This window comes from Halichoerus grypus, chromosome 14 (assembly GCF_964656455.1).
Source record: "Halichoerus grypus chromosome 14, mHalGry1.hap1.1, whole genome shotgun sequence".
Taxonomy (NCBI): domain Eukaryota; kingdom Metazoa; phylum Chordata; class Mammalia; order Carnivora; family Phocidae; genus Halichoerus; species Halichoerus grypus.
The window spans coordinates 23,998,518-24,025,274 of NC_135725.1; the positions used below are offsets into that span (position 1 = coordinate 23,998,518).

Here is a 26,757-nt window from a genome sequence, read left to right on the forward strand (position 1 = left end):
AGCTTCAAGCGGTGCTGGAAAGCGAAGGAATGCCACATAAACACGTTTCACAAATAGCACCATCAGAGACAGAAATTACGTGCCACCTCAGGCTTCCAGGCGGAGCCATCAGAACTTTAGGGAGGGAGTGCTACAGATGCCAGCCAGCAACTTGACTCAACGGTACTCTATGGCTGAGTTGCACCATGTATTATGCAGAAGCTGGGTCCTCTCCACCCTGATTTACAAGCCGAAGCCATCTTCAAGCACCCCTGTCCCTTCAGGGTGCTTGGCAGCATCAGTGTCTGATAAATAGAGCAAGAAGGTGATCTTAACTACCCTGCTGGGCTAATCAGGTACCAGCCAGGATTAAGCAGAAAACCTCTCTGGAAGTGGGTCTTCTTTCATCTAGGTCTGTATTTTTATAGTACATTCTTAATGTATAATGCACTTTGATTTCTCCCTTCCTCTCTCCCCTACTTTCCCTCTCCCTCTCTTTCTCAGTTTTGACATAAATCTTCCTCTCCTGGGGCGCCTGGGTGGCTCAGTCGGTTAAGCGTCTGCCTGCGGCTCAGGTCATGATCTCAGGGTCCTGGGATCGAGTCCCGCATCGGGCTCCCTGCTCTGTGGGGAGCCTGCTTCTCCTCTGCCTCTCTCTCTCTCTCTCTCTCTCTCTCTCTGTCTCTCATGAATAAATAAAATCTTTTAAAAAAAAAGCTTTCTCTCCTTTTGTTTTCTCTTTATTACCAAGTGATCTAGGAAAATATTCTCATTGTGAAAGATCTGAGTAAAATATGATTACATAATAAAATATAACCATATAATATAATAAATGTAACATGTGTCCTCACCTCCTTCTACCCTACTCTCTTCCCCTGAGGTAACCAGTTAGTACACATCTTTGCCTCCTCTGCACTTACATGTTCATCTACAATAATCTATTTTCATATATATGGATCATCTGATATGTGAAACTTTTACTTGCTTTAACTCCAAGATATATCTAAAATCTTTCAGTGTCAATACTATAGCTCTGCCTTGTTCCTTTTAATGACTGTATGTATCCCACATAATTTATTTAGCCTTGCCAGAATTATAGGCTTTTTATTTCTTCCAATTCTCAGTGTTATAAGCAATGCTGCAATATATACCTTGCATAATATAAACCTGTGCTTGGATAAATTTCACTTTCTTTTTTTTTTCATTTCTTTTTTATTTTATTATGTTATGTTAATCACCATATATTACATCATTAGTTTTTGTGTTATACGCAAACAATGAATCATGGAACATTCACTTTCACTTTTAAACTAAATACATGCTATGCCATATAACACAATTTTTTAAAAAGGAAGTACTGTGAAACTTACAATTACAAATATCCATGTACTGGTTCTTAGTCTCTTTCATTATTAATAAACCAGGCCCTTAGCATTATTTGTCTTGACAAAAAAAAGCAAATGCAATTGATCCCTTAAAATCCCCTGATTTGAGTGTCAGCTAATAACATATGAAATTTCAGGTGAAGACAATAATAGCACAAATTGTGTGCAAACCCTAGAACACTTTGTGGAGAAATAAGTTATTTCAAAATTAATAATAATACCTCATGCAATAAGAATGTTTTCTTGAACAGTAAAAAAAAAAATAGTTAAAAAAAGATGATTTATCATTAAATAATTAAGACATCTTAACTTTTTATGTTATATATATACATATCTATAATATGTAGATATATGTGTACATATATATGTAAATATATGTAGATATATATCTACATATATGTATATATGTAAAATACCAGTCCCAATAACAAATGAACTGCCCCTTATGAAAAAATCTTGCATTTGTCAATCATATTTCATAGCGCAAAGACAAAAAGTCTATATTTCCGTATTTTAGTTGATATGCTTTATGGAAATAAAGCAGCACTCAATTCTACAATCAATGTAAACTTTGAAGTGTTTTCCTAAATTAAGTTTATTCACATATTTCCAATAATAGTTTAGGGTAATTCAAGGATATTTGGAAAAATGGCTGCAGAGATATATTATTATAAATAATCTATAAATGTCTGTCACTTTTATGTCAGAATAATGTATGAAAGAACAAACTAAGAATAGGACTGACTTGTAGGCGAAACCAGACCTACGAGAAATCAGGATGGGGTCTCTAGTAATCCAGTAATAGAGCTCGTAGGAAGTATTTCAGGCAAATCTCTATTGTCCATTCTTAATATGTCCACCTTTACACATTCACCAAAGTTCTTCATTCAAATTTACTGATAGCACCTACCGCCCTTGGCTTAATCATTTGCACTGATAGGAAAAATATTTTATTAACCATTTATTAATCAGGCCTTATATGTAAATACTTACATTGCTGACATTTCTTTTCTCCCCCTAACATTTCTTGTTGTCTATTTATTCTTACTTAGATTGCAAACATAAAATTATTTTAAAATTATTTTTGTTTTTGAAACTTTAAGGGGCTTTGGAGACCATCAAAACCTCATAATATCCAAAAGAGAAAAAAAAAGGTGTTGTTTTTTTTAAAGATTTATTTATTTATTTTAGAGAGAGAGAGAGAGAGAGCAGGAGCACAAGCAAAGGGAGGGGCAGAGGGAGAGGGAGAGAGAGAATCTCAAGTAGGATTCAGCCCCAGCATGAGCCAGACATGGGGCTCAATCTCACAACCCTGAGATCATGACTTGAGCAGAAACCAAGATCTATGTCTGTCTCTTAATCGACTGAGCCACCACAGGTGCCCCGAAAAAAGTGTTTTGCCCAACTTTCACACAAATAAACTGCAACTAGGAGCCCTTTGAAAGTGAAACACCTGAGCTCCTCTTGTTGTTAAACTGTATTTCCTAAGGGCCTATAACATGGTTCATGGCTTTGGTCCCATACATGTTTACAGAGCACAAGTGAATTAAGTAATGAAGAAGGAAGGAAAAAAGAAATGGAAGAAGGAAAGGGAGAAAAAATGAAAGGAGGGAAGGAAGGAGGGAAGCAGGGAAGGACGGAAGAATGGGTTGAGAAAATATAAAAGATAATACCAAAAGGAATCTGATAAATTATAAGAATGAGGTCAGGATGGGAAAAACGGACCATTTTCTACCTCATTCCAATTCAGATATGGCTAAATCTTCATTTTTACCTGGATTACACAGATATACTTAATTTTATGTGTATGTATGTACATATTTTTTTTTCCATTCAGTACATGCCCTCTTTAATACCCATCACCAGGCTAACCCGTCCCCCCACCCCCATCCCCTCTAGAATCCTCAGTTTGTTTCTCAGAGTCCATAGTCTCTCATGGTTCGTCTCCCTCTCTGGTTCCCCCCCCCCTTCATTTTTCCCTTCCTACTATCTTCTTTTTCTTAAATTTCACTTTCAATAGATTCATAGAGATGAGCTTGTTGGATCGAGAGACATAGGCCTTTTTTTAAAACACATCTACACTTTTACTTCTGATTTATACTTTAAGTTTCCTAGACACTTTCTCTGAATTCACCAATCTCATAAATTCTGATGTTGAATATTGTTAATCATTCTAAACTAACCCATGAAGCATATAATTGCACAATGCAAAATTAAAATTCAAAATCTCATATATAAAGTAGGTTATTCTATATGGAGAAAAAGTTAAAACTAATAAGATGAGTCCAAATGAGCGATGGCTGATAACTTTAGAGAGAATTTAAATTCAACAACAAAAATGTAATCATATCATCTCAAACATAAGTTTTATATTACCTTCCAGCTACTTTTTTGAGCACTTCAACAAAAATGCAAGAACTAAAAAGAATCCAAAGGTTAAATTACCATCCTTTTTTTACCGTTCTTCAATTATACCCAGCAGATTGTCTGTCCTTAGCATGTGAAGGGACACAGGCATTTTTAATTTAGAAAGACAAATTTCCCTCCCAAATGGCTTTACCAGTTTATAATGCCCCCACCAGAGATATTACTCTCATCCTCATCAATTGGATATTATCAGTATTAACCATTTTCTCATGTAACAAAACACCTTGTTTTAATTTACATTTTCCTTATTACTAATGATATTGAGCATCTGTTTATGAGTTTACTGGCCATTTATTTTTATTCCTTCTAAGGGTCTTTTCACATTTTTTATTGAGTTGTTTAGCTTTGGGTTTATACCATCACACTTTATGTAGTCTGCATATTTAGTACTTGTTACATATTTGGCAAATGTTCTTCCATTATTTACTTTGTATTTTAATTTATTTATAATTTGTTTTATACTCATTCATTCAACAAATATTTACTAAAAATCTACTCTGTGCAGTGAGCAAACCAAATATTCTGGTACATGAGTTTAATTTTTGCACAAACTTGTCAGCATTTTGTTACTTCTGTTTATATTTTCCTTAGGAAGCCCTGTTTGACTCCATAATTATAAAAAATAGTCCTAAATTTGTACCTAAAACTTCTATAGGCTATTAAATATATTGGGCTTTTGAATTCATCTGGAATTAACTGCAAATATGCTGTGAGGGAGGTCTTTAGTTATTTTTTCTTTTTCCAAGTGGAAAGAAAATCCAAAAAATCATGCCTTGAGTAATCTTTCTATCTCAGATATGAAATACAATCTTTATCATAACCATATACTCACAAATAATGGGTCAATTTGAGATTGGGTGTTTTCTGTTCTGTTTCTTTTCCTATTCCTGTGTCTATCTTAATTACTATATGTGTCTATTACAAGGACTCAATTATTATAGCTCACATGCCTTGATTTGCTACTTAATAAAACAAGGACCCTACCCTATCATTGTTCTTTTTCACATATTTATTGGCTGTTCTGGAGCATTTTCTTTTGCAAATGAGCCTTAGAATCAGTTTGTTAAATGCCATAAAGAATCTCACTGACATTTTTATTTGAAAATTATTTGAATGTATATATTAATTTGTAAAGAATTGACTTTAACAATATTAAATGGAAACATAAGAAGTCTCCATTTATTGAACTCTTTTAAATCTACAGTAACTACTATGAAGGGATAGAATATGACTCTAAAAATGAAAAATAAAAATGTTTTTTAAAAAAGGGATTGATAAGATGTTAGTTGAAAAAGGGAAAAAGAAAAATTCAAAAAAAAAAAAAGACAGTTAAAAAAAAAATTAACTTTGAAAGACTACTGAATCATGGTAAAGAAGCCATGGATTCTATGTGCAGTATTCCCCTAGCGCTGGAGTTCTGCCGTTCTCATTGATCGGTAAACTTGGTCTTGGCTGGCTGTTCTCGCTGATCTTCTGGGGGAGGGGCCTGTTGCCGTGGTTTCCAAAAGTCTTTGCCGGAGGCGGAATTGCCCCGCCCTTGCCCGGTCCAGGCTAAATAATCTGCTCGGGTTTGCTCTCGGGAGCTTTTGTCTCCACAGTATAATTTCACAGTTTTGCACATTTCTTGTTATATTTGAGAAATTTGTTTTTACTTGTTATTCCTATTGTAGGTGATAGCCCTTTCTTCCATTACATTTCAGAAATAGTTGCTGCTTGCGTATAAGTATCGTTTCAGGATATTAATCTTGCATCCAAGGATAAAAGCCATTATTAACTGTGAGTAAGAGGTGGCGAAGGAAGGCAAGTAGAGAGCTTGGAGAGACCCAGAGAGGACAAAACCACATTTAAAATGCTATCTGCAGCTATGAGAGGGCATCCAGCACCCCTCAACACCCTAGCTTGGCTGAACAGAGTGAGGCATACAAGCAAGACAAAGAAATCCCAGAATAGTTTGGGGAAGTGTTCTGTTAGGACTTTGGAGAACACAGAAGAAATGGCCCCACACTGTGTTTAAGCAGAGAAGGAGCCTTACTTAGGGTACATAAGTGTTCCCAAGGCTGAAGCAGGGCACAGAAGAGGCTGAGCAGCGCTGAGAGCCAACGAGAGAAAGACGCCTAGAATGGGGACCACCAGGGGGCGCAGTCTGTGGACCTGCAGGGCAAGACCAGGAGCAGAGGTCCCAGCAGCACCGGCCAGTGCATACTGAAAGGGCAAGTGGGACCAGTGACATCCAGAGAGGATACAGTGCGGAAAGACGTCAGCAACCAAAAGCCAAATCACCTAAGACAGGTCAGGGGAAGACTCAGAGGACCGGGCACGAGAGAGACATCATCTTTGCTGCCATGATGGTACAGAAGCATCCCCTGCCTCAAGAGGCCATTCCCGGAATGGAGAAGGAGGAAAAGCTCTTGGTGTGGGAAGAATACCCCAGCATATAAGTATGCACTTTCAAGTGTTCATGTTTAAACAATGAATTCACTGAGTAATTTCCTGAAAGAGATCAAACTCTTTTTTTTAAAAGATTTTATTTGTTTATTTATTTGAGAGAGAGAGAGAGAGAAAGAGCATGAGAGGGGATAGGGTCAGAGGGAGAAGCAGGCTCCCCGCCGAGCCAGGAGCCCGATGTGGGACTCGATCCCAGGACCCCGGGATCATGACCTGAGCTGAAGGCAGTCGCTTAACCAACTGAGCCACCCAGGCGCCCAAGAGATCAAATTCTAAACTGGTAGATCTTGAGTTACCCTGAAGGGCCATGATTGAACTTTGTTGTCCCCAGAGGAAAGAAGCTCACAGAAAACTGCATTCAGTCATGGGGAAATAATGTCACATTTATGCACATCTGAGTCATAATGTGCATTTTTAAACCTCTTCATGCTAATACAGTTTGTGTGGTTACACAGATCCTGCAAGACATGAAAGTTTTGTTCTTTCGATGTGTGTCACTACACGTAGACACACTGAGCTACATCCCACAGTTAGGGAACAAGGCTAAAAGCTATACGTTGTAAGTGCAAACCCTCACTATTCCTACATGGAAAACAAAGACTCTGAAAATCTAATATCCAACATATGCACTTCATTTAACACTTCGTTCGCAGAAAACCTACTATCTGAATACTCTGAAAAGGAAAAGATCAAAGCTCCGTCCACATTTGTGCCTATAGACATGCAATGATGGAACAGGGAAATGGGGAAGATATTCCCCTCAACACTGCCCAAATCATGTAGCCTACCTGCATTTTAACCTAGTCGACAAGGAATGGTAAAAAGTTTGATTTGAAGGTTCCAATTCCAGCAAGTATTGATTAATCACACCCCACCCACCTCTCCCACTGTAGCCTAAGGAAAATATTGCATGACATTTAAGAACCAAAGTCAAAGACCCATTTACTATAAATAAGCTTCCTGGGAAATTGTCTGAACATTTTAAAACACAAACAAAAATTTCAAAACTTAGTAGCTAAGGGATAAAAGCTAGGTAGGTATCAGCAATTTTTTAAAGACTCTTTCATTTAGTTATCTTAGAATCTCAAACAGATTCCCCACTGAGTAAGAAGCCCCATGTGGGCTCAATCCCAGGACCTCAAGATTATGACCTGAGCAGAAATCAAGAGTCAGATGCTTAATCTGAGTTAGCTACGCAGGTGTTCCAGCAATTTTTTTTTCAGACATGCTAATTCATTCTTATCCTTCATATTATCCTTCATATCATTCTATATAGAGCTTCTCAATACCTCTGTCCTCCTATTTCTTCTTGGATGCTTGTTCCGATTTTATTCCAGCTGTACCCCAACAGACTGACCTCTTTGGACATCGCATGTCCACTGCTGCTCCTGTTTTCACCTCATACAACTTTCCTGTCAACTTCCTGCAACAGCCATGGCTCCCAGCAGCCATGGGCATCAGCCTTCCCCAGAACAACATGGCCGTCTTTCCTGCACTGATCAGACAGAGTTTGTTCCAGAGAGATGGGGGAGGGAAGGAAGAGGAATGGGAAGGCACAAAGGGATGGAGGGATGAGGGGGGAGGGAACAGGAGGGAGAAAAAGGAGGGTTAAGGAATAGATGTATTGGTTGCTAGTTTGCCATCCATGTTCAGTTTCTTACTTTTCCCACTTAAAAACCCTGCCCAGAATAATTTCTTTATATTTGAAAAAGGAAAGAATCCCTTGAATAATGATAAGTGACATAATATGCGCTAAACTGATTTCCGATGAGAAACTGATTTATCGCCTACATTTCAGAGCCCTGGGAAAGTTGACATGGAGGGATAAATGGATTTCAGGGCAGGCAGTGAATTTCTGAAGTGCATTTCAGAAGCCCTGCTCCAAATCATAAATAAAAGCAGGCTGACTACAGCCTAGCACGGATGACCAAGACAAAACACCATGCCACCCAGGACCCAGTCAACACCCTCCTCACAACGCCCAAAGGGGATGACCAGATGTTCTAGAAAGATGTTTCCCAAGGCAACTTCCCCAAGAGTTCATCCATTTAAAAAAAAAAAAAAAAAGGCAGTTCAGAACACAAGGGATTGAAAACAATTACTCAGGGGGAAGAAATTATTGTAGGGAGTTTGAAGAATAGAAAAGAATAAAACAATCTTCAGTAAAGTTAGTGGCAAGAGTTTAGTTTCAAAATACACCCACTTTTCTCATCCCCGCAAGACTGCACCTTCCACCCTGAACCACTTACTAGCAACCCCCACAATCCAAAGGAACCGGGCACCTGGTGGTTATGTTTAACCGATACTTAATCATCTAATTCCAATGCGGCTGTTCGAATATGAACTCTGAAGGTAAGGTGACGGGAAGAGTGACTACAGGGAAGGCGAAGGCCAGCAAAGAGAAGTCACACAGCACCCAATAGGAGAGAGAGAAGCCCCCACCCACAGATCTTCAGCTCCAGCCATTTCTTCCCCAGAAGGAGAAACTTGGTCGAGAAACAGAACCTATCTTTGGACAGTTCATAGCAAAAGTGAAACCACAGATTGACACTTACATTTCATTTGCTTGGAGATGGACTTATTAGGCTCAAGCCAGTGCTAGGGAGAAAAAAAAAAGAGAGAGAGATTATAGGTCAAATCGTTGAACCATGTGATGCATACTTAATGACTAAGAGAAATTTAATATAGTCTTTTTCCAAAGTACAGTTCTGGTTCCCATAAATATTTCCTCAAGGTTCCACCTTCTGAAGATCAATACAAACAATTCCATAAAGAAAATACAACAGGCAAGGTTATAAATTACTGAGAATTAACAGTTAGAGTAGTATTTGAGTCCTACTAAGAGAGAAGAACTAGGGAGAGAACATGCACTTCAATGGGATATTCTCGTGGCTCTAGTGGACCCTAGGTGATGGAGCTCCATTGCTCTAGGCAAGCCACAAATGGCTAAAGACTTGGACATCCACGACCTCAAAGAGTCACAGTCCAAGACAGCTTCAGCACCCCATCCCCCTGCCAGGTCGCCCCTGTCAGGTGAACAGTGGGCCAAGCCAGCATTAGCCCCATCACACAGAGGCAATTCTTCTTTTATAGTAGGGAGGAACAAGTGATAAATATCTTACTTCAGAGGATTGAGATCATCTAGAAGAAAAACCAGCTCTATCACAAAACAAAGAAGCCCAAAGACCTGGGTAGCTCAAAATGGTGTTAGCGACAGGCATTCGAAGCAGATACATGCTGATCCCAGCAGCCAGCTCGCTCCACACTGTGAGTGGAGGTCATTCCAACATGTTGAGAGCCAGGCAGCTTTTGATATCCCTAACCATTGACGTCCCTGAAGCCACTTAGGGCATGTCAGGAAGCATCACTCTATACACCTGCAGTTTATAAAGACAATAGGAGTGCCATTGGTATCCATCAGGAGGTCAGAGAGCCCTCACTTACCGGGCACCCCTCACACTCAATACTAGAGAGGAAAGGAGGACGCTTACCATACCTTGAGGCTTATACCCCATTTGTGTCATCCAGTTAAGCCTCAGAGTTCTGTAATGTCCCTACCGTTTGATATAAATGCATAACCAGAAAGTCGAAGAAGAGCTAGCCTATGCTGAGTGCTTCCTAAATGCCAGGTGCTACTCTAAGCATTTCCATGGGCCATCACTACCACCCCATTTACAGATGAGAAATTAGGAGGCTCAGGACATTAGACAACTAGCCTAAGGTCACCCAGAGATTAAGTGGTGAAACCAGTGCATGGTGGGATTCCAGAGCACAGGCCCTTCACCTTGGCCATGTGGCCTCCCCAAAGATCAGTCTGCTCTAAAACATTATTCTCGACAAACATTCCTTCTTTCCCCAGGAGCTGAAAAATGGAGTGGTCAAATCAAGAGTTTCCAATCCAGGGTGTAAGATCTCTACAGTCTTCTAAAACAAGAATAGGGTTTTTTTTAACCATGTCAATGTCATGAAGAGTTGGACAGAAAACCATACATTTACCTCTGATGTATTGCACAAATGGACACAAAGTTTCTTTGCTTCTGATCAAAATTAGGTCTGTTCATTTTAAGAACCTGGTTTTTCCTCCTTTTTTCATTTTTTTTTAATTGTGGTAACACACACAACATCAAATTCACCATCCTAACCTTTTTAAGTGTACAGTTCAGTGTTACTAAATGCATTCATAATGGTGTGCAACCATCACCACCATCCTTCTCCAGAGCACTTGCACCTTGTAAAACTGAAACCCTAGCCCTAATAAACAGTCACTCTGCAGCCCCCTTTCTCCAGGCCTTTGGAGACCATCATTCTACTTTTGGTTATCTCCTTCTAGTCAGAAGCAATGCTTGGCATTTACACAGTTATCACTGAACAGTGGAAAAACATATTGACTGGGCCACTTACTAGCTGTATAACCATGTACAAAATGTTTAACCTCGCTCTCAATTTCCGCAACTATATATGGGAATAGCAGTAATACCTACTTTGCACGGTTGTTGCAAGGATTTTAGAAGTTAATAAAAAGTTAATAAACATGAGACACTTAAACCATGCCTGGCATGTGAAAAATATCCATAAATGTTTGTTTGCTGATGCTGTTTTTACTTAAGTACAGTTTAATTAGTAGACCATATCCCATGGAGGAGAATAATAAAAGGGGCCTCTGATGATTAAATTATTTTTTTAGAAATAGGATAATTTAGAACTAAGGCAAGAAAACAAATACCAACTGAGATCAATACCTACTGCTCCTGTCTCACAAAGGAGAATCACTAGTCATTTGGCCAATAAAGTCTGAAATGCATTTTCCGAATTCTCCTTGCTTGGCATCATTTGAACTCCTTAGCTCTTCTCTGCCTAACTTCAACCTGCCTTTCCTCCTCCTCTCTGCCTCCAGGAAGGACAGGTACATTTCATTTTTATATGCCCATACCAGTTAGTTGGTGGCAATCTCCCAGGGCCGTGAAGAAGGATCAAAGTCTCAGTGAGAATGAGTGCCATGATGGATTGGCTGTGTCTGCCATGGAGGGGTAGGGAACATGGAAGGTATGCCTGCAAAATATTTGCCATCTGTGCCCTAAATAAGTTATTTACTCTAAATGAATGACTACCTTGTCCTATGAAATACACCCTGCAGTTTCTGATGGGTTCTGACCTTCCTCCTCCCCTTGGCCTATTCACACCCTACCCTTGCCTCTCAAACCTCATGTATTTAATTACATACATCTATAGTGTGACCACTACATACTTTTCTACCAGGACAACTATTCTTCTGCAGTGGGAGAGTCATGCGGTATAGAGCCCTAAGAAAAATAAGCCAGCATTAGTCATGTTTCAAGGGATTATAGTAAATCATTTCTTTGGAGAGGGTCAAGCTCAGTTTGTGAGCATTTATTAAAATTTAAAACTCTGACTGGCCTATGGCCCCACAATTCCCTTATTCCCCAATTTGCCCACATGAACACAGAGAAACATAACAAGGATTCTCACTGCAAGATTATATTAAATTATAAAACATTAGACTATTAATGGCCATCATCAGGAAAATGGTAAATAACCTGTCATCTGTTCATATTCTAGAGGATTCTTCAGTGTATTATAGGAGGTAGATCTTGATGGGTAACATGGTTAGATCTCTAAAAACACACTGTGTGATGAAAAAAGTGAACTGCAAAATTTATAACTATGGCCACAGTTCTCAAATCATGCACTGAAGCACCCCAGGGAAAAGGAGCCATTCTAGAAATCTGTCAGATACCCACTGTGCAAACTAGCAGCTCAAGGAAGTTCCCAGCTCTAACATTAGATCATGCTAGATTTCTTTTGATGTCATACTTTTTGCAACGCTGGGTTTTTATCGGTTGCTGTGATAAAAAGCAAGTACCATGCGAAAAGAGGTGTGCGAGGCAATGAGTATGGCAGTATCTATCTTATCTGGTCCTGGAATCTGAGGAGCCAGGGGCTGCCCGACAGGTGCCCACATCCTGTTCCCAGGTAATTGTGGTTAAGAATGAACTGGAAATACTATTTTCATGTAGGTCATGTTTTAAATGGCCACTAAGCTGTTAGGACATAAATACTAAGTTTGTTGTCCCTAACTCTCATTAGGTAGAGCACCATGAAATAAGTACTTTTGACCTAGGGCCCCATGAAATAATTACTAAGATACTAAGAGAGCCATAAATCAACAAAGTTTGGGAACCTCTGAGCTATGGTATCATATAATTAATGTGTTTTCTTTTTTAAGTAAAAAGTACAAAACACTACCCTATATTTTCAAAGAATACATAGTAAGCATCTAAATGTATTTTTAAAGATCTGAAATGATACACAATAAACATAGCAGGGAGAGAACGGGAATTTAGAAGTGTTACTCAAAGGAAACCATGACTTCTGTTTTATCTGTAATGTTTTAGCTTATACTTTTTACATGTATTCCACCCATTACATGAATAATTAAAATTCAATTTAAAAAAAGGAAGCTAAGTTCTACTCAGAGGATAAAGGTGAATTTTTATGTAGTTTAGACTCAAGACAAAGAATTTCGTACGCAACAGGCAGATGCCAAGTCCAGCTAAGCCAGCAGCTCTGCGTTCAAATCCCAGTTCTGCCACTTACTAGCGATGTGACCTCCAGCGTGTTTCTTCCTGTTTCCCCACTTACAGCATCATTGTGAGGTTTAAGTAGGTTAATGCATTAAAGCAGTCCTTAGAACGGAGCTTAGAGCCTAGTTAAAGCTCAGTAAACACCAGCTGTTCCTATCTTCTTTGCATTCACTCAGACACTCCCAAGCTGGTGCAATGGCCCCTCTTGGTGAGCCCACCTCTTTCCCTCTCTTCCTCTCACACTCCCATCCCATCTGCCTTCTGCTCTACATGAAAGGTAATTCTCCTCCCCTTTTTCCTTCTTCCTTTTAGAGTTGTGAGCTGGGCAATGAATTCAAGTCTGTACGACACCAACAACTCCTGCTGTTACCATATGTACGGATGGATTACACGCCGGCGAGAAAGAAACAACCAGGATGCTGTGTGCTTAGTAATTAGATCTGAGGCTCAGAACATTTACTGCATTGCTATTTTCCTTTCAATTGCTACTTGGAATATATGCTAGTTGTGGTTTTTTTGTTGTTGTTTTGTTTTGTGTTTTGTTTTAAGTCTGTTTCCTTACTGGAAATGGAAATTCCCTGAGAGAGGTAGAAAGAAAAGCCTGCCAACCAAATATCTGAATTTGCGGCTGGTTTACTATAGCTTCATTTCCTCAACTTTCATTTAGAATAGGAATTCCAAAGACTAAAGAAGCTAAAATCCGGGCGCCTGGGTGGCTCAGTCGTTAAGCGTCTGCCTTCGGCTCAGGTCATGATCCCAGGGTCCTGGAATCGAGTCCCGCATCGGGCTCCCTGCTCAGCGGGAAGCCTGCTTCTCCCTCTCCCACTCCCCCTGCTTGTGTTCTCTCTCTCACTGTGTCTCTCTCTGTCTCTGTCAAATAAATAAATAATAAAAAAAAAATCTTTAAAAAAAAAAAAGAAGCTAAAATCCAATGAGTGATTCTACCTAATGAGCTTAGGAAGTAAGATGAACCAGAGGATGCATGCCCTGATCTGTTTTCTCCCTGTTATATTTATAACATGATCTGAAAGTATCAGGAAGGTGTCTGCAGAGAACCTGGCAGGGCTCTGCCCAATTCCCCCTGGATGCCCTTTTCCCCTTAGTTATATAGCAGCTTAATCATTTTGGGAAAGGCTGCCTCAGCTTACTGGAACCCAATGCAGGATGGAGAATGAGCCTCCCCCACTCACCTCTTAACTGTCAGGTTAAGAAGTGACAGGTGTGGGAGGATAAATACCTCTGCTCTCTCGCCCCTTGGCCAGGACAACTCTAAAGCAGGACCTACACTCTTCCAGAAATCCTCTGTGGCTTTCAGCCCAAGTTACCCTCTGTACAACTTTGCTCAACATCACACATTTGTGTGACCTCCTTCCCTTCCCTGCCCCAATCCCCCCAAGCTCCTGAAAGTCTTTTTCCTGGGAACATTTCCTAACAAAACTGGAATTTTTATCTCCAAATCCACTTCTGGGTACCAGAGCCAAGACAGCCTCCCTAACTCCCCACCAAAAACTGCCCTCCCTCCATGGTATTTGAAATCCTTCCCTTGGAGGTTTTATTCCTTTTGCCATGGGCTTGAACCCCAGTAACCTGCATATCCCCCTCTGGGAGGTCCCAATTTAACAGGGTTTTCAGTCTGGACAATCTAGCCTGACCATTTCAAGCCACTTCTTAGAACAAATTTATTTTGATTGATAGCAGCTGGAAGCAAAGAGGAGAAGGTGAATGAAGCCTCACAAAGAGGGTGAAAAGCAGAGCGCTGACTAACCCCTCTATGCCCTGATTCCCTTCTCTGTGGTCTTGGGGGTGGGGCAGATTCCAGAACCCCTAAGATTCCGTCAGCTCTCACATTCCACATTGTATGAACCTGAAGTATGAGAACATTACCAACAATTGCTTCTTTTTAAATTTTGCTAGGCCCAGCTATACTTAGCCCTAAGAGATCATTTTTCTCGACCCCATCATAGAAATGGTGCATTTCTTTTGTACTTTCCAATTTTGGCTTGTTTGGTGGCGGGGGAGGAAGGTGGGTGTGTGAGGTGGTGATTTGCGACTAAGTAGATTGATTTTTTAATTTGGCAGCTGCTGAGCCGGGGTTGGGGGGGGGAGAACACTCCCCAAAGTAAACAATATAACAGCATACTTGGTTATCTTCAAATGTTGGGCTTCTTTTGAAATTGATTCAGCCTATGATTACAGAATAAATTACACACCTCTCTGTTATGTTTCTCAAAACCCTCAGTGCCCTAAACCAGAATAATCTATAGCCCAGAGAAATGTGTTAAATAATGAATGGGGCTTTAAACAATGAATACACCTCCCAGACAGGGGACGGCTTTTCCCCTCAAAGTAACCAGACCCACAGTCTGACCAATTCCCATCCTAGCTCTGAAAAGATGGCCTGATTCTCACATCTCACCTGGACAAAGCCCTAGAGTAACTCCGTCTCCCTGCATTATCTAGCCAATTTATGCCATTTCTAGACCCTCTGGCCTCTGCAGGGGAAAAAAAGAACACCATCCAAATGAATGCAACCTAACAGTATTCTGGATCATCCAGTTAGAGCGAGGCCCTAGCTAGTTAGTTACCAGTAACCACTGCTTTTCACTCCAGTTTCAGTGAAATCTATAACCCAATGGCAACAACAGCAGAAATATCTATAGGCCAGGCACACTCCCAAGTTCTTGTCCTTCTGGCAGTCAACCCATGCAAGAAAACCTTCACTGTTTCAGTGCAGTGTTTTTATTCCTTCAACCATAACTGCTCCTGCATTCTGGGTTCTTGGGGATAAGCAAAACAGAAGTAACAGCTGGGAGAAGAAACACCTAAGAAACAGAGGTGGAAACAGGAAGCCTAAGAAAGCATAAGCACCACTTTTTTTTTTTTTTTCTGTAAAGGACCAGACTGTATAAATATTTAAGGTTTTGTGGCCCGTATGGTCTGTCAGGACTACTCAATTCTGCCACTGGAACACGAAAGCAGCCAGGGACAACACATACGTGAATAGAAATAGCTGTGTCCCCATAAAGTGTTATTTACTAAACCAATGGGGCCACCTGACGCCTGTGTGCCAAGCCATGCTCTACACCCAAGAAATCCTTAATGTACACTTAAAGATAAAACCAGTAGTCGTCTGAAAACGCAACAGAGGTTGTAAGAACACTAAGTGCTGTTCATTTTCAAATACACTAAGACACCAAAATGCAGTTATAGAAGAAATGATGGGATTCCCTCAAGCCTGTTACAAAGGAATTTACCACTATGTAACACTTGCTGTCAAGCCATAGAAATTTCATATCATCACAAAACTGTCGTAAGGTCAAAGATTGTCTAGCTGCCAGAACCACGAACCTTTCAAACTCTTTAAAGCCTGTAGCAAAAGATCCATTTCATGTTGATAATATGGACTAATGCACTTAAATAACAACCCTATGGCATGGTTATTATTATTATTATTATTATTAATAGTGTCCCATTTTACAGATAAAGTAAATGAGGTTAAGGAGGCTGCTCAAAGTCCTACAACCAGCAAGATGCAGGGCCAGGATTTAACCTGATCTTCCTGGCATCAAAGCTCTTAGCACCTGAGCAATAACGTCCCCCATACTCCTTCCTTCTTGATGTTTGACACTGCAGCCCATTCTCCTTATATTAAGTCTACGCTACCCTTGCTTCCAGAAGGTCTCTCTCGCCTCATTCTTTTCTTTCTGCTCTGTATGTTCCTGGTCATTCTCCTGTGCTGGTTTCACCTTCTGGACATCCTTTTTTTTTTTTTTTTTTTAAAAAAAAGGATATTCTTTAGCTTTCAGTTTCTCCTCTTATTTTAGATTCTTTCCCTCAGCTCTGCAGTCTATGCTCAGGGCTTTATGGTTGTGAAAACCTCATGGGCTCCAAAATCTCCATCTGTGGCCTAAACCTCTTCATTAAGCTTCAGATGCATATTCCCAACCATAGACTGAACATCTCTACCTCAACATCTCATAGGTATCCCAAACTCAACATATCCAAAACTTACCACTTCTCCCCGAAACCCTTTTTGTACAGTTTATTTGGTAAGTGGTTCCACCTGTACTTAGAGCCCAAAGAGGCCCTGTATGAAGCCCAAACACCCAGCCGGACAGGCCATGTGGAGAGGTCCTGAAACCACAGGCAGAGCGAGGGGGCCCCCAAGACCCACCTTCCAGCCTTCTCATCAAGGTTCCAGGCATATGAACGAAAACATCTTGGACCCTCTGAGCACCGCCCCCCCCGCCGCCAGAATAGACCAGCCACTAGCTGAATACCACTGAGGGAGCCCAGTCAACACCACGTGGAACAGAAGAATCACCTCGCTGAGCCCTGCTTGAGTATCTGAGCCAAAAAATCCTGGCATATGATAAAATTGTGTTCCTTTAAGCCCCTGAGTGTTTGAGGAAATTTGTTACACAGCAATAGATAACTAGAACTCTTACTCCTTATTATGAACTGAATGTTTGTCCCCAGCACCCACCAAATTCACATGTTGAAGCCCTGACCCCCAACGTGATAGTATTTGGAAGTGGGACCTTTGAAGGTAATAAGGTTTAGAAGAAGTCATGAGGGTGGAACCCCATGATGGGATTAGTGTCCTTATAAGATGAGGAAGAGAGACCAGAGCACCCACATGCTCTCCCTCCCCCCCCACCATGTGTGGACACAGGGAGAAGGCAGCCCTCTGCAAGCCCAGAAGAGAGTTCTCACCAGGAACCAACTCTGTCAGCATCTTGAACTTGAACTTCCCAGCCTCTAGAACTGTGAGAATTAAGTGTCCTGCATAAGCAGGTGTTTTCCTATAGCAGCCCAAGCTGACTAAGACACTCCTCATTATCACTCTCCATGGACAGAACACAATTACAATTGAACCTTTAAACGACATTTGCTTGAGCATGCATGAAAAAGAAAAGTCTGCTCCAACTGTCAATCCTTATCAATACTGCTTTTATGTCTCCAAGTTATACATCACCTTTACATTCTAGTCTTCTTCTCAGCTTGTCTCGAGAGCTATTTGACACTTCCAAACCTGATCTCCTGTCAGCTCTGATGTCCTTGCCCGCTGGAAGCCTCCAGCGAGTGCTTCTCTAATGATGGAACTTAAACCTTATCAATCTAGGTAATTCCTGCCCTCATCTGAGCCAAGCCCAGGAGCTTGCTACCACCAAGGAGGAAGACTGTCTTACCCTGGATATCTTCCTGCTTTTTTTTTTCACCACACTTATTCCTATGTCTGTCTATTGGCCCAAACAAGATAACCAGTTCATGTGCTTGCTCCTCCCTCCACTAAAATTAGGATATCCCAGTTACCCAAGTGACTTAAAGATTGCACCCTGTCATTATCAGGCATCCTCATCCCTTCCAAGGAAAGGAAATCAGGTGTAGACTGAGCCAATTATGAGCAATCAGTTTAGTTAAACACCAAGTTCTGCTTTCTGCTGAAGGAATATGACAATTTCCCCAAATCTGTCAAGTTAATACCTTGGGCCACAATTGAACCACAAAATATCCAGTTTTAAAGCTGTTAAGATACTGTTGTGTTCCTTGTAATTTGAGTCCTCTAAGTCCTTTCCCATAAAGCCAAGTTACTAGTCAATACCTCCTCCCCAAACAGGCATCCAAGTAGTCTTGATTTTTAATACCCCTGGAACTTTAAAAACAAAAGTGGACTCATTAAGCAGACAAACTCATGACCAGTGACCTAAAGCAGCAGTACAATCCTTCTCTCCAGTGTGGGGCTGTCCTAAATCTTAGGTACCACTCTTGATCTTAGGTACAAGCATCTGTGAAGCAATTGTCCCCAAGAGCAGGAAGCAGCCTTTCAAAGGCGGGAGCAGTTGGTGGGACATAATGCTTTCTGGCTTCCTGGCACCAGCCCCAGAGTGAAACCTAAAATCATTGTGATTCTTTTTTATTCCATTCCATGTCCTCCCCAAAGGTACCTCTAGAAAAAGCAAACTGCTCTAACATAGAAAAGGTCTTTTCCCATTATTAATAAAACTCACTGATAGGTTCACTAGTTCTTTCTGGCTACCAACATAAAACCCCAGGGCTATAATTCTATCTGGGGAAAGGAGGCATCAGGGTTCATTCAGCATGTCCTTGCATTTGTGATTTTCCAGGTCAGACTATCAGAAAGTGGTCCAGTGGCCACACGACATACAATGCCCAAACACAAGGGCATTTGAGGCGATTGCCACAGAGGGGTTGATTTCCAAAGCGAATTTGTCTTTGGGTAGGAGTCAGATGGTCCTTAAGTTAGAGAAGTCAATGACACTGATGTAGGTAGGTTAAATAGATGCTTAGAAATAGGGAAGTTAAAATCAAAAGCACTGGGTCCAATCTGCCTGCAGACTATAAACCAACACCTACAATATAGTCCTGATATAATTCCTCCTCTAACTGGGCTGTCTGGGGGTTTGGGGGTGGGGAGAGTACCTCCTCACTTCTAAGGCACAGGGGGTGACTTCCCCTTAGCTGGGTTTGGGAAAGGGGAAAAGGCAGAAGGGAAATCCAGGAGAGTGGACATCCTAAACCATCATAGAAAACAGAATTAGGAGAGGTGCCTGGCTGGCTCAGTCAGAAGAGCGTAGGCCTCTTGATCTCAGGGTTGTGAGTTCGATCCCCACGTTGGGTAGAAATTACTAAAAAACAAAAATAAATAAACTTAAAAATAAATAAATAAAATAGAATTATGAAATCCAGCTCATTATTCCAAAACCTCATCTTCCCAAAGAGAAGTTACCCAAACACCTGAGAAGCAGTGGAAAGAATATGTTACATTTAAGAAAAAATACCTGGACTTAAGCCAAGTATTACCTTTATCTTCTGGAATTATCCCTTCTAAGACTTCTAAACTTATAGTCTGAGCTTTCTCTTTCAGTAAAATGAGAGGAATACTACCCAGCCTTTCCCTAATCTCAGGCACGAAGATTATATGAGTTCTTAAGAATATGGGAGAAACTCGCACGAAGCCGAGCGGCCCAGGTTTCCAGCCGGGCCCCTTTTCCAGCTGGGCCCCAGCATGGCTGCCCCCAGGGCTGCAGGTCAGGAAGCCTCCGCGTTCTCATTTCCCTGACAGCCCCGGCTTCTGTGCTCTCCTTCCTCTCCCCAGGCCACTCCAGCAGACATGTTTGCCAAGGCCATTCAGGTCAAGTCCAACACAGCCATCAAGGGGTCGGACGGGAGAAAGCTTCGGGCTGATGTGACCACTGCTTTCCCCACTCTTGGAACAGATCAGGTCTCTGCCTTAGTGCCTGGAAAGGAAGAGCTCAACACTGTGAAGTTGTATGCTCACAGAAGGGATGCAGTGACTGTGTGGTGGTAACCCCATCCTATCTGAACTGGAGAAAAATCTATATCCAACAGTATACACCTTGTGGTCCTATCCTGACCTTCTCCCAACGTTCACAACATGGCCTTTGGTGCTCGAAAAACTGGTCGGGGGAGCAGGTCCTGCTGAGATAATTTACGAAAATATTCTTCATGTCAAAAGATAGTTTAGGGAAATCCAGGGGGCCCACAGCAAGAAAATAACTAGCCTCTTTACTTAGGAAAAGGAAAAACATACAGGCAATATAATCCATAACTAAATGATTGACAATTTCAGGACTGGAATGGTTCATTCTGACTAACTGAACTGTTTCTCTAGCTACTTCTGACTGTTAGAGCTGCAGGCTTTAAAGAATTGTTCACCTGCACATGCTCATAGAGGTCTATCAGAATACATTTAGGTTCTGTATAAACTATATAGAGTAAGGAAAACATTTGAAGAATTTTGAAAAGCAATACATTTAGCCCATTTAATAAAACTGGAATAATATTATAACCACACCAGGTAAAGAAATATTTTAAAATGAGAAAAGTGCTGCCTGTACTTAGAAGGAGCACAGGAAATAGTTTAATTCCTTCCATTTCCAAATGTGGATTTATTTTTATAATTACACTGATAGTTTTAATTTTGCTTCAAAATGTATGTAACATATTTGACACTTAATATTACACACTAATATAAGACAGTATGTGTATCTTTGTGTTACTAAGAATATTTTCACATTTTATATCTCTCCCACTTTGTTTCAGCCAACTCAGTCAAAGCAATAAAACATTTTCAGTGTTAAAAAAAAAAAAAAAAAAAGAATATGGTAGAAACTCGAGGGGATTTTTACTGACCAGTGTTCAATCTGCCCCTCCCTACATCAAATTTTAAAACTAATGGAAATTCTGAACCCTTGCCACTAAAATAGCAAAAGATCGTCATCATTTACTGACTCAGTCCTCATCACTCTCAGAGCATATGGGGCATGAGACATCTTGTCAAACATATGCTGTTCCAAATGTAATAGTGCTAAATATTTAATATTCCACAATGGTTTTCTGTAAATCAAGTTGTGAAGAGTTGTAGGCAAACCACCAACTCCCACAGCAAAGGTAAGTTCCACTTCAGCTTTTCTAACTAAATTTTCTGTTGATTAGCTCTCTATCCAAATAATCCATCAGTTTTAGTTTCCACTGAGAAAAAGTACACGACCTGGTAAAACTACCAATGCTGGTCAATTCATCTCTGCTTAAAACTCCCATATCAGCATGTCTTTGTGCCTCTGAGCCCATTCTTCTAATTATCCAAGGCTCACACCTGTCTCCCCGAAGATCATAACAATGGCCATCCTCCCTTTAAAAGCAGTTTTGAACATTTCTAGATTTTAGACTTCCTAACCATGGTTGAATTTCTTCATATGATTGCCTCACCTAGACCAAACCAATGCATAATAATTATAAGACTCACAATAAAAATAACATATAGCATGTACTCGGTATATACCATTTGTTAAACTTTATCTTGAATTCCCATATCAACCCTACAGGTAGGTACCATTATCTGTTTTAACCATCAGGACAGGTACTCAGAAAGGCTCAATAACTTGGTCAAGATCACAAAGCTTACTGACCAGCAGAGGTGGGATTTAATGCACATCTTTCTGAGTACAAAGTCCATGCGGTTTCATGTAGTAACTACTCTGCAACCCAAGTGAAAGCTACACTCCCACTGAATCCTCAGAATCAAAAGTCTAGAAAAGGCTATGATGCAGTGTGGAAAATGATTCAAGCAACCCTGTAAGCAATTCAGTGGATACATCAGATAAGACAGTTTTGAGTGAGGCCCACATTTCTTCCACCAATCTACTACCCAAATCTAGACATTAAAAATTAAGCTCAACCAAGTCAAAATATAAAGAACAATGAAGCACATCAACCTAAATACTTCTTTTTAATTTAAATAATTTTAGACATATGACTAAGGTATAAATATAACCACCCTCTCCCCCTAATGTTAGCATCTTCCGTAACCACAGTACAATTATTGAAATTAAGAAACTAATACTAACACAATGTTATTAACTGAATTACAGACTTAATCCAGAGTGTACCAGTTTTCCCACTGTCAGACTTTTCTCTGTTCCAGAATCCAATCCAGAATCCCACATGGCCTTAGTTGATGTGTCTCTCTAATCTATGAGAGTTCCACAGTCTTTCCTTGTCTTTCATGACTTCAATACTTTTGAAGAATACAGTTAAGTTGTTCTGGAGAATGTCTCTCCCTTCAGGCTCTCCTACATTTCCTCAAGATTTGAATGAAGTGAAGCATTATTGGGAAGAATACCACAGGGACGACGTGCCCTCCTCAGTGCAGGATCATCAGGGGGTACATGATATTGGAATGTCTTCTCCCTGGTGATAACCTTGATGGCTTGGTTAAAGTGGTGCCTGCCAGGTTTCGCCACTATGAAGTTAGTCTTTCTCCCTTTGTAATCAAAAGATATGGGGGGCGGGGAGGAGTACTTTGGGACTATACAGATATCTTGTTTCTCCTCAAACTTCTGCCCACTAATTTTAGCATTCATCAATGAAGCTTGTACACAACAATCATTGTGTACAATCATCTCTCATTCCTTCTACACTTATATTAACTGGAATTCATCTGTAAGAAAGAGCTATCTCTTCTCCCCTTTTATTTATTTATTCAATTACTTATATCCATATGGCGCATGGATATTTTACTTTATGGACTATAATCCAATGCTATTGTTATTTCTTTTTTGTCCGTCTAATTTTCCATTTTTGGCCACTAGCAGTTCTTTCAGGTTGGTTCTGCGTCATTCTAGTGACCTTTTATCTTCTGAGCAGTTCCTAACTTTCTGGCATGACAACTTGCTCCAGGCTCATCTTGTGATGTCCCTGACTCTGCCCTAGAATCAGACATGTTTTCAAGGAGCGCTTGTTCCTTTTATTAGAAAAGGATATTTAGAAAACAAGATCTAGGGGGTACGTGTGCTCACTGCTACTGTAGTGTCATTGATTCTAGGCCATCTCAGAAAACAGAACTGGGAACTATATACGTACACATACTAGCCCACATGCACACACGCACATCTATATTTCTGTGTCTATGTATATATTTTTTGAAAAACCGTGAGTTCATACCAACATCTGATTCCAATTCTAAAGACTTCTCTTAATAGGTTATCTAATATCTTCCCAATGAGTCAAAAGAAATAAAAACAGCTTATGCATTAAAGTGGTTTCCAGATATTATCTAGGCTAAGGGTCAGCAAACTATGGCTAGTTGCCTATTTATAAAATACTTTTATTGGATAATGCAATATATGTTAAGAAAGAAAAAAAGAAGAAGAAGAATGTAGCAGGAGGGGAAGAATGAAGGGGGGGAAATCGGAGGGGGAGAAGAACCATGAGAGACAATGGACTCTGAAAAACAAACTGAGGGTTCTAGAGGGGAGGGGGGTGGGAGGATGGGTTAGCCTGGTGATGGGTATTGAGGAGGGCACGTTCTGCATGGAGCACTGGGTGTTATGCACAAACAATGAATCATGGAACACTATATCTAAAACTAATGATGTAATGTATGGGGATTAACATAACAATAAAAAAATTTAAAAAAAATACTTTTATTGGAAAAAAAGTTTTATTAGAACACAGCTACGTCCATTAATTTAGGTATAGTCTATGGCCGCTTTCCACTAGAATAAAATAATTGAAAAATTATGACAGAGGTTGTATGGGTCACAAAGTGAAAATATTTTCTATCTAGTCCTTTATGGAAAAGGTCTACAAATCCCTGGTCTAGGTTAGGTTTCAAATTTTCACTTGGGAGATGGGTGGAAAGAATGTGAGTTCAGATATCATCCTTCCACCATTAATTACTAGCCACGTAGCCTTAGACAAGCCACTGACCCTCCGTACTTCAGTTTTCCCCTTCCTTACAGTGTTGTAGAGAAGACTAGAGACCATGACAGAATTCCTGGCATATGACAGATGCTCAACTAATGGTAGCTAGAATTACTTCTGAAGGTTGCTTGTTTAGAGTTTAGGATGGGATTTTGCACAAAAAGAATCTATATTCAGTGGTGGTTAGTTGACTATATGAGTCATCTAACAGAGTCTGTTTGACCCACAGGGAACTCAATACTCCCTCCATCACTTACTAGCTGTGAGACCTTGGGCAGCTATCTATGAACCTGTTTCTCTCTCCAAAAAAGGGTAATATCTTCATAAGCCACAAGAAGCTATATCTATGAATATCTTTATGCCATGGTCCCCAACATCAGCCTGAAGACCAAAGCTGGGATGGCTGCCTCAAAAGTAGAAGCAGGATGTGCTAAAATACATGTTCCTGGTCCTAGCCCCAAGGATTCCGATTCAGGAGGTCCAGAAGAGGGTCTACGCTCAGCATTGTTAGTAAGCCCCTGAGGTGATTTTATTGCAGGGCCAGGTCTGGGAACAACTGTTAACAGTAGAAAATGTCACATGAATCCCCTCTGTGACCTCATGTCAGTCCTACATCCTCACTAGTATCCTGCTACCTCCCTCTCACTCAGGTAAATGTTTGGCCCATTAGAGAGTTCCTGCAAGTGCTATAGGAAAGCAAAATCTCTTTCTGAGCCACCACATGGTATGTGTTTAGAGAAGATTAGGTCCTACTGGACTCTAAAAGCGAAGTACGATTCCCCAGCTTTCAGAACAAAATCTAATCTGTTCCTTAAACAGCCTGCTCCTTTACAAGAATACACTCTGTAAGCCCCTCCTCATTGTATTGGTTTAGTAAATATGAAACTAAGAACCAAGTGGAACTGTGAAGAGGGAAGAGGGGAGAGAAAGATGACCAGGGACACCAATAGGAGGAAGACAAATTAAAGAAGGCAGAGTGGACTTGTCCCCCCCATCCCAGACCACCCACAGCTGACCCTTTCACACACACTGCCCTGCTTGGCCATGGGGAAGGCTAAGAAGAAGAGATCAGAGCAGGTACAGGGCATCCTAATCCATAGTTGGGACCCACAGCGGGGTTACAGGAATGGGAAACCCCAGGTGGTGGGAGCTGGGATGGAGATTCCTGGGACCTTTAGGATGTGAGGGACATATATCACTGAATCCAACATTATGTCATGAATATATATATATATATATATATATATATATATATATATATATATATGCTGGTACAGTACCCAACTCAAAAGGCAAGACTCCTCTGCTCACTCTTACAAAAATCAACAGATACCAACAAGGGCAGGTATATCCAGGAACAAGGATATAATGGGGGCTGTCAAATTTACCGGTGTTCAAAGAGCAGCTTTCAAACTATCCTAACCCTTCATCTGCCAAGAGCTTTTTTTTAATTGAAATGAAATTCACATAACATAAAATTAACCATTTTAAAGTGTACAATTGGTATTTAAGACATTCACAATGTCATATAAGCACCACCTATATCAAGTTCCAAACATTTTCATGACCCGAGAAGAAAACTTTGTACCTATTAAGCAGTCTCTCCTGTTCCCCTTTCTACCAATAGTTTTATAGTGAGAGGTGGATTTTCTCCACAATGAGATTTTATGTAGTCACTGTTTGAGCCCACTGTTTGTCAAAGCTTCTCAAAGACACAGGAACTGAGTGGGAGCAGCTTTCCGGAAAGGTCTAAGGTAAATTTTCCCTTCTCCTGCCCTACCCAGTCCAGTGGGAACAGTGCCAAACTCTTACAAACATACACACACACACACACACACACACCCTGGGCCAGTCATTTTCAAGTGGTCAACAACCATGAGAACAAGAATACATCTTGATTGCTCTGATAGGAACCTCTTTGGTCACCCACAGTGTGAGTCACTCCCCCAAATGGATCCAGACAGAGGTTGGCTCTTACCCGCTGCTTCTCTGGGTCCACATAACGAATGCCAAAATAGTCCTTCTCCAGCAAGCTGTAGTAGTTGCAGATGTGGTCAATAAGAAACTGCCCTTTGGTCTCCCTCTGCAAAAGAAGCACATTTAAGTTTCAGCCAGAGCTCATCTTGTACATTCATGTCTAAAATGTGCCCCATTCACCCCATAGGTCTGCATTTAGAGAAATGGATTAGCTCACTCCAGTCCCTGGAGCAGGGACTTCTAAACTCTTAACTACAATCCACAGTGAGAAATACATTTTTACCCTGTGAACCATTACACACACACACACACACACACACACACAGCCAAAGGAACACTAAAAAGAGAGCCAAAAAGACACCAAACAACACCCTGCATAGATGCAGTGTACTCTAATATGTTCTATTTTATTCTGTTATGGGCCATTTAACTTTTTAAAGCTATTTATGATTCAGAACACTGATTTAACAACTCAATACCTAGTGGAGAACCACCATTCACAAACCCACATATAATTCCACATACAGTGCACCTGAATGTTTGCCGTAATTGCTCCGCAGGTATTCACTCACTCAGTCTTCATAATGATCCTATGAGGAAGGTCCCCAATTTACATCTAAAGAAACAGAAGCACCGAGCCTCGGTGGCCTGCCCAAAGTCACACAAGCTGTATAGAGCAAGGTAGCATTTGA

General features: G+C 40.6%; 1 protein-coding gene across 4 annotated transcripts in view; it reads right to left on the reverse strand.

Annotated features, from left to right (window-relative positions):
- FRMD3 (FERM domain containing 3) overlaps positions 1 to 26,757 on the reverse strand; it is a 296,683-nt gene that overhangs the window by 124,783 nt on the left and 145,143 nt on the right. For 3 of the 4 annotated variants that reach the window (XM_078062348.1, XM_078062347.1, XM_078062349.1), the window contains exons 2-3: positions 26,067 to 26,171; positions 8,792 to 8,834 (exon numbers count right to left, since the gene is read on the reverse strand). In XM_078062348.1, coding sequence (XP_077918474.1) covers positions 8,792 to 8,834; positions 26,067 to 26,171 — 148 coding nt within the window. Of the gene's footprint in view, positions 1 to 8,791; positions 8,835 to 26,066; positions 26,172 to 26,757 lie in introns of those variants that run through there. The other variant, XM_078062350.1, reaches the window with a different exon arrangement.